The sequence below is a fragment of the Alexandromys fortis genome, unplaced genomic scaffold, assembly GCF_014885135.2.
Source record: "Alexandromys fortis isolate MF-2015 unplaced genomic scaffold, M_Fortis_MF-2015_v1.1 scaffold_44, whole genome shotgun sequence".
Taxonomy (NCBI): domain Eukaryota; kingdom Metazoa; phylum Chordata; class Mammalia; order Rodentia; family Cricetidae; genus Alexandromys; species Alexandromys fortis.
This window is the reverse complement of record NW_026067921.1, coordinates 720,204-737,031: the sequence shown is the minus strand read 5'-3', so window position 1 is coordinate 737,031 and position 16,828 is coordinate 720,204. Positions and strand designations below refer to the sequence as shown.

The 16,828-nt window shown below is 48.5% G+C and overlaps 1 protein-coding gene across 1 annotated transcript in view; it reads left to right on the top strand.

The window, feature by feature from the left end:
* Positions 1 to 5,231: 5,231 nt before the first annotated feature.
* Limd1 (LIM domain containing 1) overlaps positions 5,232 to 16,828 on the top strand; it is a 55,834-nt gene continuing 44,237 nt past the window's right edge. Inside the window, exon 1 of the mRNA XM_050141593.1 lies at positions 5,232 to 6,616. Within this exon, the coding sequence (XP_049997550.1) occupies positions 5,236 to 6,616 (1,381 nt within the window). The 5' untranslated portion in view covers positions 5,232 to 5,235. The remainder of the gene's footprint in view (positions 6,617 to 16,828) is intronic.

The window sequence follows — 16,828 nt, the reverse complement described above, 5'->3', positions numbered from 1 at the left end:
GGGTTTGTTAGCTCCATGGACATAGTGACCTGCATAGAAGTTACAAGACATAAGTTTTCAGATACCCTTGAGTCCTTAATTCTTTATATTAAAAACATATCTGCACATAAACAGTTTATTTTTTTCAACTATAGGGCTCAAACCAAGAGTCATACATGCCACTGAACTACATTCTAAGCCCCCCATATATATTTATATTAGGTTTTTGATTTGTTATTTTTATTTGTTTTGATTTTTCAAGATAGGGCTTCTTTGTATAACAGCCTTGGCTGTCCTGGAACTCACTTTGTGACCAGGTGGGTCTCGAACTCACAGAGATCCGCTTGCCTCTGCTTCCCGGGTGCTGGGATTAAAGGTGAGCTACCACCACCCGGCTTGCCTCTCTGTATTTTTGAGACAGTGTCTCACTCTGTAGTCCAGACTGACCTGGAACCCACTATGCAGCTCAGGATGGCCTCAAACTCTTGCAGAGTGTTCTGCCCAGCCTTATGAGTGCTAGAATTACATATGTAAGCCATTGTGCTCAGTTTGTAAACAGATATTTTGTACATCTAAGTGTGCACACACATGCAAACTGTATGAAATCGCACTATTTCTTATCCTTTTTTATTGTTGCTTTTGTTTTGTAAGACAAAGTCTCAGATAGCTCAGGTAGTACTCGAATGCTCTTATGTAGTAGGGGATGACCTTCAAATCCTGACCTTCCTGTTCTACCTCCCAAATTCTAGGATTACAGGCGTAGACCATCGCATATGACTGAAGTCATACTCCTGACTAAACATCATTGACATTCACAAATCAAATATTTGGATCGTTGCAAGATAACCAGTTAAGACTTACAGAGGATTGCAGAGGCAAATGTGGTTATAAGGATAACAGTATGGCTTCCATTCATTTCTTTCTACAAGTTTGAGTCACCAATTAAGTTTTTCTACCTGTAATTGACAACACCTGTGATGGCTTTTCCACTATGAGTACCTATTTTTCACCTTTTTTTGTGGGGGGAGTAACTCTGTTATGTGTCGGATACTATTCTGAGTTCCTGGGTTAGAACAGTGAAGCAAACAGTCAAAGGTCCATGGTTTGGCAAGGTTTGTGCTTCAGTGAGGAGAGGATGGATACAGTCAACAAGGAAGAAGTTCCCTGTGTGTCTGGGAGAAATGGTGATGGAGAGGGGTGTTGGGAAGGCTTCCTCAGGAAATGGGCTTAAGTGGAGCCTGGGAGTTGCGTATCTTGGGGAGGGATTTCTAGGCAGAGCAAATGCCTCCTCTTGGTATACTGCTCCTAGCTGGCCAAAGCTGGCACTGATTAGACCCAGCTCTCCCTCTCAATACTTACATCTGCTCACATGGACTTGAACAAGACAAATACAGGCTACCATGGTGAACTCACTGTTTTGGTTGGGGTTTTTATATTGCTGCGAAGAGACAGCATGAACATGGCAGCTCTTACAAAGAAAACATTTAATTGGGTGTCTTGCTTACAGTTTCAGAGGTTCAGTCCATTATCACCATGACAGGAGCATGGTGGCATGCAGGCAGACATGGTGCTGGAGTAGTAGCTGAGGGTCCTACATCTTGCAGGCAACAGGAAGTCAACTGAAACACTGGGTGATATCCTGAGCTTTACTCTGCTAAGCCATTGTCCAAATAGCCTTATTCATCAACCAATAAAAGCAACACATATACAGAAGGACATCCCACATCACTTATGCTAGGTAAATGATCTCCCATTGAAATATATCTCCAGCCCTCTTTTTATTTTTAATCTTGAGACAGGGTCTCACTAAATTGTTTATGCTGGCCTTGAACTTACTTTGTAGTCCAGGCAGGTGTTGAACTTAGGACTCTCTTGACTTACTCTCTTGAGTAGCTGGGATGACACCCCCAGATGTAGCAGTATTTTGCTTTTTTAAACAACTGATAGGCAAGAACGAACGGATCTTTTAAGACTATTCATCCATCAGTCATCCATTAATCAATCCTTCATTCAATGTGTGTGTGTTGTAGGAGTTGGATCTACCATATAGTTTCTGGAAATCAAACCCAAGTCATCAGGCTTGGCAGCAAGTGCCGATACCCACTGAGCCAACTCAGTAGCCCTGAACACATCTTCTGAGATAACAGTCCGCAGATGTTTTCAAGAACACGAAACAGACAAAACCGGCTTACATTAAATAGGTGTGACTGGGATTCTAAATGTTGTGAGCAGAATTGGAATAACCTTGGTCTCTTCAGCATTAAACCGCGACAGTAAAACATTCATAGCTTCCTGACTGTTTTGGGCATTGTGTGTGGGTCTTTTGATTACAGTATATCTGTGTATCACATGCGTGCAGTGTTTAGAGAGGCCAGAAGAGGGTGTTGCAGAGTTGTGAACCATGTGGGTGCTGGGAATAAAATCCAGGTCCTTTGGAATAGCAGCTAGTACTCTTACCTACTGACCCACCTCTCCAGCCCATTTCCAGTACTTCCAAGGATCACATACATGATGGTGTATAGAGATACCATCTTCATAAGCTGCTGTTATTTTTGTTGTTTTGGGAATGGAACCCAGATCTTCATGTGTGCCCAGAAGGTGTTCTACCACTGGGTTGTAGCTCCAGGTATGGGAGATTCTTATTTAATTCTGGGCAAGAGAGATGACTCAGCAGTTAAAGCACACACTGTTCTTGTGCAGGAGTGGAGTTCAATACCCAGTACTTACACAGTACTTATACAACCACCTATTACTCCAGCTCTGAGGTATCTGTTCCCTCTCTGGACTCCAAGGACCTCTGTGTGCATATCACACACACACACATACACACACACAATTTAAAAAATAAAATAAATCTTTCAAACTTAATTCCGGTATACTGCTTTATAGAAGTACTCATCATGTAGTGTGTGTATGTGTGTGTGCATGCGCACAGATACACATGAATGCTCTTCCCACCCCAGAAATACTGTTAAAATGCAGATTTGGGATCAGTAGGTTGGGGCTGGAGCCTGGGACTTTTAATTCTCAACAAACATCCTGGACTTTCGGAGTCTAAAGGTCAGTGAGCCGTTCTTTGTGTTTACAGAATATAAAGCACATTCATATGTATTATCATACTTGTTCCTTGTCCCAGGCCTATAGAGATTCATGGAGACATAAATGTTTAGCCAAACCCCGAGCATATACAATATGGTGTAATGAAGTGGATAACTGGCCAGTTGGCAAACAAAAAGGACATACAGATACAGCTGGAGTTGACCCTCCATATCTGGAGTTCTGCATCTGACCAACAAGGGTGGAAAATAGAATAGAAAAATGTGTTTGTACTAAACACATACAGATGTCAATTCCTTGTCATGATTCCTGATAAAAACATACAAGCCAACAACTATTTACATGCATTTACATCTCATTCGGCAGTATAAGCAGTCTGGAGACGTGTAGAGTGGATGGCAGGAAGTCTGCAGATTAGCGTCTTCGGTATACCCCGGATTTAAATAGCCTTCAAAACCAAGCAGGGCCGGGCGATGGTGGCGCACGCCTTTAATCCCAGCACTCAGGAGGCAGAGGCAGGCGGATCTCTGTGAGTTCGAGACCAGCCTGGTCTACAGAGCTAGTTCCAGGACAGGCTCCAAAGCCACAGAGAAACCCTGTCTCGAAAAACCAAAAAAAAAAAAAAAAAAAAAAAAAAAAAAAAAAAAAAAAAAAAAAAAAAAAACCAAAAACCAAAAAACAAACAAACAAAAAAAAACAAGCAGGAAATAAAGGTGAGGTGGGGGTTAACTTTATGGGGAGGTGATTTCAGCCGGGAAAGTAAGAAGAGCTACCAGAAGGTCATCAGCAGACACTAGGCAGTACTAGGAAGTTCCATTCCAAATCGGGGGCGTAGGCACAGTGGCCTGGAGAAGTGAAGCCACGTTTCCTAAATAAGTCCCAAGTAAGTCTTGAGGGTTGAAGTTCACTAGTGACAGACCCGGGATTTGCTGTAGATCACTGTGGCTGCTGTAATGTAAAAAATGTAAAAAATCCCGGGTCACCTGGAAGCTGTGTAGGTAGGGTAAGGTATCCTGGACCATGGGTGCTGGAGGGGGGAGCAGAGAAGCCAGGACTGACACCCTGGACCAGCTTGGGGCTCAAGAGTCCCCGAATGGACAAGCCTCAGGGCACACGGAGGACGTCCAAAACAAGTGTGCTCCAAGGCATCATTTAACTTTAACAACCACTCCCCTTTTCTTCCTTTCAGAGGACCTGGGCCTCCTTCTATGCTTTGCTGATTATGCGGACCTCTGGGACTCTCGTCTTTATCTGCCTCTCTGTCAAAGAAGACCGGGCCACAGCAACACCCTAGGTTTCCAGTCTTGTTCCCCCAAGCCTGGCGTCAGGCTCTCTGGAGAAGCGGCGGCCTTGAGCAGCCAGGGGCCTGGACACCGAACTGCTGCACATTTGTCTCCTCCCTGGACACTCCCCCCAGCGCTGCCAGAGGTGGAGCCCATGGGGCACACGCGGGAGGACCAGAGGGAGGCTCGGCTCTTCCCTGACTCTCAGGCAGCGCGCACAAAAGCCCGGTGCAAACTGCGGGTCCTCTCCGCTCGGCGCGGGACGCCAAGGCTCTGCGTGCCCAGCACAGGCCTGCAGGGGGCGCCCGCTCCCGCGCCGTCCCGCCCTCCGCGCCTCCGCCGGTCCCCTGCACGGCCCGGGGCGGGCGCATTGGGCCAGCAAACTCCGGGGATTGACTCCCCGCGCGATCACTTCCGCGTCCCGCCGCCGGCCGCCGCCATCGGACAATGGGCCGCGCGCCGCGGCTGCCGTGAGCTCTGCCGGCCCCGACCGCCGGCCCCTGGCCAGCCGCTGCCCAGTGGGTTTGCAAGTTCGGCTGCCCGACCTGGACGTGGGTTTGTTTTATCTCCTTACTTTTCTCCGTCTTCTTTCGTCTGTTTTTGGTTTTCTGTCTCATAAAAGAGAACTTTTCCAAGCAGGCCGGGCACAGCTGAAGGCTACTCTGCCCCCACGTGGACGATCCCCGGGGAAAAGAAGTCTGGAAGTAAACTTAGCCCGCTGGCCTGAAGGCCTCAACTCTGGTTGGACTGTAAGTTTGGAGTCATGACCTTCAAGCTGGGCAGGTGGGAGTCTTTATCTGCCTTGGGCTGGACCTGAACCTCCGCCAGCGCCCAGATCTCCCCACCCCCCAGATCTCCCCACCCCATTCACACCTTGTACCGGGGCTAGGCCCCCGAATACTGATCTGCAAGCAATATGGATAAATATGACGACCTGGGCCTGGAGGCCAGTAAGTTCATCGAGGACCTGAACATGTACGAGGCCTCCAAGGATGGACTCTTCCGGGTGGACAAAGGTGCGAGCAACAACCCTGAGTTTGAGGAAACCCGAAGGGTGTTCGCGACCAAGATGGCCAAAATCCACCTCCAGCAACAGCAGCAGCAACAGCAGCTCTTACAGGAGGAGGCCCTGTCTAGGGCTGGCAGAAGCCCTGTCAACGGTGGGAGCCGGCAGGGTGTGAGCAGCAAGCTGACCGCAGATGGTGCTGCCAAGCCCCCTCTGGCTGCGCCAGCAGTAGCACCTGGATTAACCACCGCCCCCGTGGCTGTGCCGCCTTCATACCCATCTCAGGAGCAGAGGGCCAGGCCATCTGCCCATGGTGCAAAGCCTGGCAGTCAGAACTGTGGTTCCAGGGAGGCGCCTGTGAGTTCCCAGAGGCCTGCTTTGCACGGTCTGGGTCCCTGTGAAGACCCTTCCTGCCTCACTCACGGAGATTATTATGACAATTTCTCCTTGGCAAGCCCACAGTGGGGTGATAAGCCAGAAGCAGCCTCCAGTATGAATCTGAGTGTGAAGAGTGGGTGGCCTGGTTGCCCAGGGAATGATTCCCCATTGCCCAGATCCTGCGGGGACCATCACCCTTACCAGCCACAGCTCCCCATGTGCTCTGGCAGGTCTTTTGAAAGTGGCATCGGTGGCCAGGATGGTGGCATTAGTGGCCACAGCAATGTGAAGCCAACAGGCCTTTGGTCTACTGCCTCCTCTCAGCGAGTCAACCTCGGCTTTTCCTCTCTGGGCTTAGAGAATGGGGCCCCTGCTCAACCGAGGAGCACAACAGTTTCGGCACCTCTGGTCCCTAACAGCACTAGCCAAGGAGCTCGTCTGAGAAGAGATTCAGGTCTGGAATGTGAGGCTTCAGGCAGGGTCCTCAAACCTGCTGTGGACCCTCAGCCTTGGCTCCAGGATGGGCCCAAGTCTTACCTCTCTGTTTCCTCTCCATTATCCTCAACAACTGTCAAGGACAGTACCCAGCCAGGTATGACTCCTGGGCTGGGTCCGAAGCCTGGGTGCATAGACTCTGGCACTGGTCCCAAGCCCAGCCCCACCAGCCTTGTCCATCCGGTGATGTCCACTCCATCTGAGTTATCTTGTAAAGAGGGTCCTCCCAGCTGGTCCACCGACAGTAGCCTGGGACCTCTGCTCTCAGAGAGTTCCACCCCCACCAAGGTGAGGTTGCCCTGCCAGACCCTCGCACCAAGCCCCGAGCTTGGACCCTCCACGGCTGAATTGAAACTAGAAGCCCTTACCCAGCGTCTGGAGCAAGAGATGGACGCTCATCCCAAAGCTGATTACTTTGGTAAGTGAGATGCTTGTGGAATGGCCCCTGGTGGGGTGATGGGGTCCCCACCAGAATGCTATGGCTGGTCTTGAGGTGTTCTGCTATTATTTTCAAGTGTTTCTGCTTGTTCAGAGACTTGAAGAGGCGGCTGTGGGCAGAAGGCAGCCATCGTATGTGGGCGTTGTGATTCATGTGTGCAGGGTGAAGCAGGGTGGGATTGTTTACAGCTGCCCGCAAAAAAGGGGAAATGCTGTGAGTTTGGGTTTCAGGGGCTTGAGGTAACACTTTGAGCCTTGAAAGGCTTGGGCTGGGTGTGAATGGGAGTGTTTTTCCCAGGGCGAGATGTGTGGTTCTCCTCAAAGTCATCACGTGTGTGAGTGTAAGGAATGTGTGCCTTTTAGTACTTGTGTGCTGTTCAGTATGCTGGTTCTGCAGGTAGACCTGGACCAGCATCATACCTTTGCCTAGATGCTGGTTAGACCTTGGACCTGCTACAGCAGGAACTCAGGTTAGAACTCTACAGGGTCACTGGAGCTCCTGTGCCAGGTGCCTCTCAACTTATCCCACCCCAAGGCACCAGCCAACATCAGCAGGTGACCCTGCTGGGCAGAAACACCAGAGCCGGCTTTATCAGGTGACTGCTGATAAGGTGGTACCCACAGGTGTGACACAGGATGAAGAAGCTTCTTGAGGCTTTTACTCCAACTTGGAAGATTTCATTCTCTCTTCTGAAAAATCAGACCATTTTGAGACTGCTGGCTTTAACATTTTTCCTCTCCAAAGTGTTTGGAGGCAGCAAGAAAGTTTCTGTATTCCTCTGTTGAAAACAATGTCTGTCTCATGGGAGAGCGACTTGGAAAGACAGCCTGTGCTTAGGAGTCTGTGGCTTTTTTCATCTTTTTAATTTTCTCTCTATCCATTTTTGGCTTCTAAGTAATGGGCTCAAGATTTCTCCATAGTCCAAGACCTACCAAGCAGAGCAGTACTGGGGCAGGCAAGGCCCTTTGAGGGAAAGATGCTGGATTTCTCCTGCCCTCTGAATGAACAGGTTTGTCTGAGTCCCCAGGAGGGTCCAAGGAGCTGGGCCATGGGCATATATGCAGTCCACAGTACCACTGGGGTTTGCTCATTATAAGCAGTGCTGGGAACTAGTGTAGTTGCTGTTACCTGCTTCTTCCTAGGTTTATTTATTTTATTATTTCACGAATGGGGTGTTTTGTCTGTATATATGCCTGTGCACCAAAAGCGTGCCTGGTGCAGACAGAAGTCAGAAGACGTCATCAGATTGCCTGGGACTGGAGTTATAAATGGTTTTGAGCCCCCATGTGGGTGCTGGGAATTGAACCGTGGGCCTCCCGCAAGATCAACAAGTGCTCTTAGCTGCTGAGCTAACTCTCCAGCTCCTACTTTATTTTATTTTCTTTTTTCTTTTTTTTCTTTTTTTTGTTTTTTTCGAGACAGGGTTTCTCTGTGGTTTTGGAGCCTGTCCTGGAACTAGCTCTTGTAGACCAGGCTGGTCTCAAATTCACAGAGATCCGCCTGCTTCTGCCTCCCAAGTGCTGGGATTAAAGGCGTGCGCCACCACCGCCCGGCTTTTTATTTTATTTTTTTAAGAGCACACAGTATTATCCTGCTGTGAACTTCACCATCGTGTTTGGAGAGCATAGCCTTGAAAAATAATATTTAGCTGGAGATGCTGTGGGTCTTTTAATTTAAACTTATTTAGTTTTTAATTTAAAGCATGTGGAACAAAAAACATTTTATTGATTCAGGAGTGCTAGTTTATGCTCCTCATCAAAGCAATGATATTGACCCCTCTGTTTATTCATTCAGCCTCCAACCACTGGTCTCTCCTGTCTCGGGGTGTTCTCTGAGCTAGGCCTTGGGAGCACACAGTAGGTCAACCGTGAATAAGGACAAGTGGAAAGAAATGACCACGTACTAGGGAGAGAGCGGGGTGAAGCCTTGTCCTGCGGGTGACATTACTTGTTTTGAATTGAGTCATAAAGTGAATTATCAGCTGGCATTTGAAACTGAAGGAGGCAAGGGATGGCAGGACCACTGTGGGCCTTTGTAGGGAAAGGGCTGAGGCTCTGAGTTTGTGGAGCGCATTCCAGGCAAAGTCTGCCCTGTGCAGCTTTGGGTGCTGAAGTGTCTTTGTAATAATTTCTCTTGACTGATCATGTGGTAGAAAAATTCCTCCCTTTAAGGACTCGGCAGGCAAGTCTTAACAGACCATGGACTTCCCTGGGCAGCACCTCCCTTGCCTATAAAACCAGTTGGCTGGGCCTTTTCCCTTCCCCAGGTCTCAGCACTTGTAAGGTTCGGTATATATGAAATACTTCTGGGTAGAATATTATTTCATGGTGCAACACTTTTGCCAGAGGGAGCTGAAGAATTCTCTATCAGTCAGTAGAACTCTAGTTAGAAGCAAAAGAGACTAATGTTTGGTGTGTTATCTGAGATACCTTCCTGAGCGAGACAGAAGATGTGTCTTGGGTATCTGACTCTGGGCCAGAGTTTTTATGACTCTCCCCTTTACTGCTGTGAATGCTGTTGGATTCTGAAGATGCCTGGTTTCTGGTTATTTAATGGTTTTTAGAATTATATTAATGGGGGAGGAGGTAGGTGGGTCCCCGAGTGCCATGTATGTGTGGAGGTCAGAGGAAAACTTGGGGGAGTCAATTCTCTCACTCTACCGTGTGGGTCTTGGGGGCAAGCTTGGCATCAAGTGCCTGTACCTTTTGAGCCATCTTGCTGGCCCTAGTTTTTGGTTATTTATTAGCTCAGCACTAAGGGTACTTCTGGAACTGTGCATGGATGTCCGTCCGCGTGTGTGTGTGTGTGTGTGTGTGTGTGTGTATACGTAATTTTTAAATTTTTTTTTTTTTGAGTTAAGATCAGTAGTTGGGTGGGGTGGCACACACCTTTAATCCCAGCACTTGCGGGGCAGAGGCAAATGGACCTCTGTTAGTTCAACGACAACCTGGTGGGACAGAAACCTCTGCCAATAAAGGTCTCACTCTATAGCTTAGATTGTAGCTCTCAATTACCTTCCTGTCTCAGATTCCCGAGAGCTGGGATTATAGATATCAGCTACCACACCTGGCTCCTTTATGTGTATAGACAAGCTCTGTTTCTTTCCACTCTTCCTATTTTTCATTTTGATTTGATACTCAAATGATTGTGCATATATATGAGGCCATGAACACGATTTCAGCACAAAGTTCAGAGAGCAGGTGAGGGCACTTGGCATTGCCATACCTTGGACCCTCATCATTTCTTTCTGTTTCACAAGCCTCTCTTTGTTCTCTGGAAACGTACAGTCATTTGTCCCCAGCTATTGTCACCATCCCCCCTTGTGTCAGACGTGAGAAGCTGTTCCTCCAATGCAGCCCTGGCCCCATCTCTCTCCTCCCCACGCAGTCCCTGCTCTACTCTGGTACTCTGGTCTAGTCTCTGCTTCTTTGAGATCAACCCTTAAACTTTGTGTGAATGACAGCATGTGGTATTCATTTTTCTCTGCCTGATTTTCTTCATCTCTCATGGTGAAAGAAGCTGTTGATGTTGTCAGAGATGCTTTTGGGCTCCCAGCTTCCCTGATGCTCATTGCTCTTGGAAGGGAACACAGCTTCTGTCTTCATGAAGCTGCTCATGCTGCAGAGAGGAGGTGAAGAGGGTGTCGTAAACTTGTTTAATAGGCCCCAACTTTTCCTCCTCACTCTGGCCCTCTCCTCCCTTACTAAGGAAAAAGAACACAAAGACTCATGTCAGTCTGACTTTCTTGGAAGCTAACTCTGAAACTTTATTTTGGAGGGTGCTCACTAAGTGGTACTCTTGGGGTACACATCTGACCCCATAGGGAGGTTACAAAATCCAATGTTATCCTGACCTGGCTTTCACACTTTCCCCAGGCATCAGCCACTGTGTGTGGGTCACTCTGGGAAGAGGTGACCTTGGGTAGAGTGTCCCCCTACGGGCTGATGCCAGTCTCACAGTAGCGTCTGGGTCACTGGTGCTGGAAAGAGCGTGTGACCTTGGGTACCCTGGCTCTGATGACAGCTGCGGTCCACCGAAGGCCAGGCTTTGGGTGAAGTGCTTGGGATACACGATTGCTTGCTAACCTTCACAGATAATGGCGTAGGCACCATGGTCCTCTGTCATAACAGAGGTGAAAATGTTCAGTGACTTGCCCACAGACACCCTAGCCACTGCTTTTCCTTCGGGGGGTGGGGGGCTAGCTGGTCTACCAGTTCTGGCTTAGGTATATACCTGTGTTCATCGACCCAGGAGAACACACACTCTGTCCCCCTTTGCTAGGTACCTGACTAAGGGCCTGAAGGAAAGAAAACACAGGTTGCAGAGTCTCCTTGCCCATTAGTAGAGGATGGACCCCTCCCCACCTACAGAGACCCAGGGAGACTGGCTCTGTCTTCAGCTTAGTTAGTGCAGGCACCAGGACACAGGATGTGATTTCCCCTGGGATGGCTCTGTCTCTGCCTGAGCCCAGCAAGCCCCACTGGTTTCATATTAGTGGCTGTGTAGGAGGTGGATTGAGCAGCCTAGACAAGAAGACAGCGCAAGCTGTCTGTCAGTTCCTCTATGTGACATTTTGTTTTGCCTTTCTTTTAATTTCTGGAGACAGGATCTTTTGTAGCCCAGGCTAACTTAGCTGAGGATGGTCTTGGACTGCTGACCCTCCTCTCTCACTTCCCAAGTGCTAGAATTACAGGCACCCAACCCAACCACTCTGTCCTGTGACCTTTCAGCACATCTTATCTGACTTTGTGGCGGGTATGAAGTGAGGGGCTGAATTCCAGCGTGGATGGAAATAATGGGCAAGAACTTGACATGGGCTGGATCTGCAACAGAGAAGCACCTCCAGATTTCTAGACAGGGCGGCTTTTCACAGCAAACACAGCCTACCCTTAGAGCATTGCATTACCCAGAAGCCTCTGCAGCCCTTACAGTCATTACTGTCCTCTGGAATGTGCGGCAGAAAACATGGTTTGAGGTGGAGTGTCATGACATGGGAATCTGGGAGAACATATCATGATGTGTTTGGGTCATCTGAGTGATGAGCTGCCCTGGCTGTTCTGCTGATCTCCCTCCAGGTGTCCTGATTTTCTGGAGGCAGAGCTCTGACTGACCTGGGTCCCCACTGGCAGTTGTCTGTCCTGTCATGCTTTCTCTCTGAGGTCCTCCCCTCCTTGGGAGGGTGTGTTCCTACTCTTTTCCTGTGTGACCAGGAAAGCCCCTCCCATCCCACCTTTCAGAGCAAGAAGCTGATCTTTTGACATGGCCATTCTTGCTGCCTACCTAGGAGGCAGGACTGTGGAAGAAAGGACTCACTTGGAAGTCAGGTGTTCTGGGCTGATGCTCCCAGTAGCCCAAGGGTTGATGCCGGGCAAGTCCTTGTCTCTGCTAAGCCAACATAGCCTCCGAGTGTCTGGTCAGACCCAGAGAGGCCTTAAGTGTGGCTTTGGGTGTGGTCAACATCTGGATTTTAGCTTGTTAGTCAACAGGGTCTGAACAGCATCATTGGTCACTGTGACTGTGGCAGCTACCAGGAGAGATGTGGATCTGGTTGCCTAGACCCATCTCCTGTCCAAATTGCTGTAGAATTAGTGAAAGCGTTGTTTTTACTTCCATTTCAATGACAAGTGGTTGCCATTTTTACTGTGTGTATTCTGGAAAGCATAAATATTTTTAGTTTTTTTTTTATTTTTATTTTTTTTGCAACAGTGTTTCTCTTCTGGAGCTCATTATAGAGACCAGGCTGGCCTCTAATTCACAGAGATTCACCCGCCTCTGCCTCTGGAATGCTGGTTTAAAGCAGGGATTCTCAACCTTCCTGATGCTGCAACCCTTCAATACAGTTCCTCGTGTTGTGGTGACCCCCAGCCATAAAATTATTTTGTTGCTACTTCATGACTGTGATTTCGCTACTGTTATGAATTGTAATGTAAATATCTGATGTGTGACCCCTGTGGGGGCTGCAGCCCACAGGTTGAGAACCACTGGACTGAGGGAATGCGTCACTACACCTAGCTGGAAGTGGGTGTTACACATCTATAATTCCCCCAGTACTCTGTAGGAGGACTACTCTAAATGTGAGGGCAGCCTAAAGTACATCAAGGGACCTTGTCTCAAAAAAAAAAAAAAATAAAATAAAACACAATTAAAGGTGCATTAGAGGGCCAGGGACGTGGCTTAGTGGTTATAGATGCTTGCTGCCAGACCTAATGACCTGACGTAATAGAAATGGAGAAAATCCATAAATTGTCCTTGTACCTCCTTGTGCATGCTGTGACATAAGCAAATGTGCATACATGTGTCTTTGTGCGTGTGTGTGTATGTGCATATGCATTAATTAACTAATTATAAAAACTATTTAACTGTGTTAGAAAGGATTCAGGGTTTACCTTAAGAATAATCCCACCAGTTTGTGGTGCTTGGTGTCCTTGTTTTTCACTGTCTTGTCCCTGGACATCAGTGGCACTCTAGACAATGCTGGGCCTTGAACTGATGAACTGACACAAGGCAATGGCCTGAGGCCTCGCACTGTCTGCACTGGTCTTTTCTGATGTGTCCCCACGCCTCACGTCAAGTAGATGGGATCCACATCAGTGGATTTGAGTGGGAGAAATGGAGGGATGGTCTTTAAGGTAGGAAGAGGAAGGAACTGGGCTTAGCACACTTCATACACTGGCAGAATTGCTTTTCATAGCATCCTATCTGTATTAGTGTTTGATGCTCTCAAGGGCCCTCTTCTGTCTCCTTTTACAGATGGAGAAAGTGGGGTACACAGGAGTTCAGTGATCTACCTAACCCGCTAGCCAGGTGGCTCTGCTGGGCCTCCTTCCAGTGTTCTGAAAGTTCAAGGGGTCCCCACGAGCGAGCCACACCATTGGGAGTGCTTATGTGACCTCCCAGTGTGTTGCAGGCATAACTGGAGCGTTCTAGACCACACTTTTCTTGGAGGCATTCTGCATACTTGTCCCCGGGCAGTGTCCAGAGAGACAGGATCCAAATTTAGATAAAACTATGATGAGTATATCTGGCCCGCTGAACAGAAGCTTTACCCTTAAATGAAACGGGTCACCCAAATTTCCAAAGCAGGGAGTATTGGCCAGAGAATATTTATATCCACTCCAGAGTTTGTTTTTTTCATTTTATCCCTCTTGGGGAAACCAGCTGGACATGGGATCTGAGAATCATGCTGTGGGAGACTTTTTGCTTGACCGTTTCAAGGAGATGATTTTAAGATTTATAAGCTGTGAGTGTAGACTTGGTCAAGTTCCTTCCTCATCCTCCCTGCTCTGTGTGACTTGTCTCTGTGTCTCGGGAGAGGAAGAACAGGCTACTCTTGGTTATTGGAGGTTTGTGGAAAACTTATCAGGAGGCTATTGTGCACAGAAAGTTCTGGAAGCCTGCCATGATGCTGCTTGCCTTTTAAATTTTGGGGGGTATAATGACTAAGGTCCTTGGAGGACAAGTTCCTCATCTCCATCATGGAGATCCTGAGTCAGGGTGATTATATTACAGCAGCCCTGTGCTGGACAACAGGTGGAGCCATTTTAACAATGTCAGTAGTAGGTTTGCTTCTGTGGCCTTCTGACCGGCAGCTTCCACATTTTCTTGAGCCTCCAGGCTTGCCTTTCTGCTGGGTGGGAGTACGCTGGCTCACAAGATGGTCAGGCCACACCCTGAGGTTTTTGACTCTACTGAAGCGTGTGCCTGGCTCTCTGTCCACCTCAGTTAGCAATGCTTCCTTATGACTCACTACAATGGCGATTTACAAAGAGCTGGACCTCAGGGGCAGCTGTGGCTGGCTCCAGGAAGTTTGTTAACCAGCTGCTTGGGGATCAGGACCTCAGTGTGCTGCTTTTGGACTGTGAGAACTTGAGCATTTGGCTTTAGTTTTTGCTTTTAGGCTGTTCGTCTTTGGGGACCGGATGACATGGCTTTTTAATCTGGTTTCTTTTCCTAGGCTGTGAGCTTCACATTCCTGCTGTTGACTAGGAGGGCGTTTCCATCTCTGAGAATGACAGTGGTCCAGGCAGACTCTTCAGAGTGTGTGTGTGTGTGTGTGTGTGTGTGTTGGTTAACGTGTGTATATGTACATCCCATAGAAAAGAGGAGAAGTTTGTGTGTTGGGTGCTTCAGAGTTTTCCCCCTTCTGCTTGCAGAGAAGCTGGTGACAGTGGAGCAGCCTGGCAGGGAAGGTGGAGACACGTGTGTGCACAGTATCATGATAAATTTGCTTATATCTATGAAATCACACAGGGTTTGTGCTGTGTTATTGTGGCCAACTCTGAACCAGGTGTAGGTCGCTGGCTGAGTGAGACTTCCCTGAAGTACCAGGAGCCACCTCTCTAAGTTCTCTAGTTCCTTGGAGTATCTTTTGGGTGGTTGACATCTCAGAGTGAAATATTGTTTCCCAAGAGACTAGGGGGACCAGCCAAGAATCCTACAGTAACCTAGGAGGCAGAGATGGGGTGAAAAGGAGAGCAGCTGAAGGCATAACCCCCCACCATGCTACTCCAAGGTTCTCTTCCTTGGCCCGTCCTCAGGCCAGGTTCCTGAGACCATGTGTCTGGGTTGGCTATCCAGAAAGAGATGTATGACGGAAGTAATTTCTGAAGATTGCTCTGAGTAGGGGAAAGAATGACTCAAGATGTGGGGTAACTGGACAGAGGAGAAAGAAGTCAAGGAAGCCGCAGGCAGCTTAGGCGCTCACACAGGGTGTGGGTGGGATAGCTTTCGCCTGGTCCCTTAGAGAGCCCTGAAGAGCCCCAGAGACAAGCTCAGCAAACCCTCCTCAGGTTGGAATGAAGCAGAGCTACGTGCTGGCCGGCACATGTGGTTCTCTCTGAGGAGACATTCCTGCCGCACCAAGTCAGGCTTGGAGCTGTTTGTGGGAACACAGAGTCTCACAAGCATGTGGGCCTTACATCTGTCTGCTCTGTGCCTCCGTTTTCCCATAAGTAAAATGAGCATCTTGTTGTAGTGAAAAGTCTGAGCTGTCTAGCATGGGAGAGTGAGGACATGTAGCTGTTAAATACATCACAAGGTGTCTTGTCTGAGCCAAGATGTGCTCTGAGCATGAAATGTTAAAGATTTGGTGGATTTTGAAGATTTGGTGGGAAGAAAAAAAGGTTATTAGTATTTCTGTATGAGCTGGATGTGGTGGCTCATACCAGTGATCCTAGTACTTTGGAGAGATAAGCAGGAAGATACCAGAGTTCAAGGTCAATTTAGGCTACATAATCTGCTGTCAAATCATATCTTTATCTATATATATGCATATATACTCTATGTTAAAATGAGACTTTGGACATGACAGGCTAAGCAAGATGTTATTCAAAATAGTTTCACTTGGTTTTACTCTTTAAAGTATGGCTGTTTGAAAATGCGAGTGCATACCTGGCTTTTCTCACTTATTGGAAGCATTCAGGATGGAAATATGAGGGATGGGTCCCTGGCTCCCTGGCTCCCTGGCTCCCTGGCTCCCTGGCTCCCTGGCTCCCTGGCTCCCTGGCTCCCTGGCTCCCTGGCTCCCTGGCTGTTTAAGATGCATTACTGGTATTCTCAAAAGTACCAGGTCATTGTTAGTTACCTTATCCCATCTGAAAGGTGATGTGAGCTGATGTGTTCAGAAGACACAGATTCTTAAAGATTTTGGGGTTTCCACCCACCTGAGGCAATGATGGAAGGAGTTCAGCTGCTCCCTTGGAGTGTGCTCCGTGGTCTAGGGGTCTGCAGCCCTGCCTGCTCAGGTGGTGATTATGGCCGAGACAACGTGCCAGCCAGTTCTTTCAATGTGCCCTTCTGTTCAGTAAGTGGAGGCAGGACACCCAAGACCTCTCATCCCACATGTCAGGTCTGCCAAAGCTAGCGCTTCCTGCACAGAAAAGAGGATGATTTGGGAACCGGCTGACTAGAGTCTGCAGGCTAACAGTCCTACTTGAGTATGCTCTGGCCTGCTGTGGGGCTCTGAAGATTTGCCTAGGCTTAAGCCTCCCTAGAGGCCTGTGGGAGGGAAGGTAGCCAGGTTGGGGCACAGGCTGGGAGGCGGTGTTCCAGGCAGCTTCCACAGGCCTGTTGTCTAGGACTTGGACTGACAGAGCTGGGGCTGTGCTCTCAGGTGGCAAGGGTTTGACAGAGGCCCCTTGTTGGCCAGCTAGAGGCCAGTGTGAGACGTTGGATAGGCTGGAGCTGGCCGCA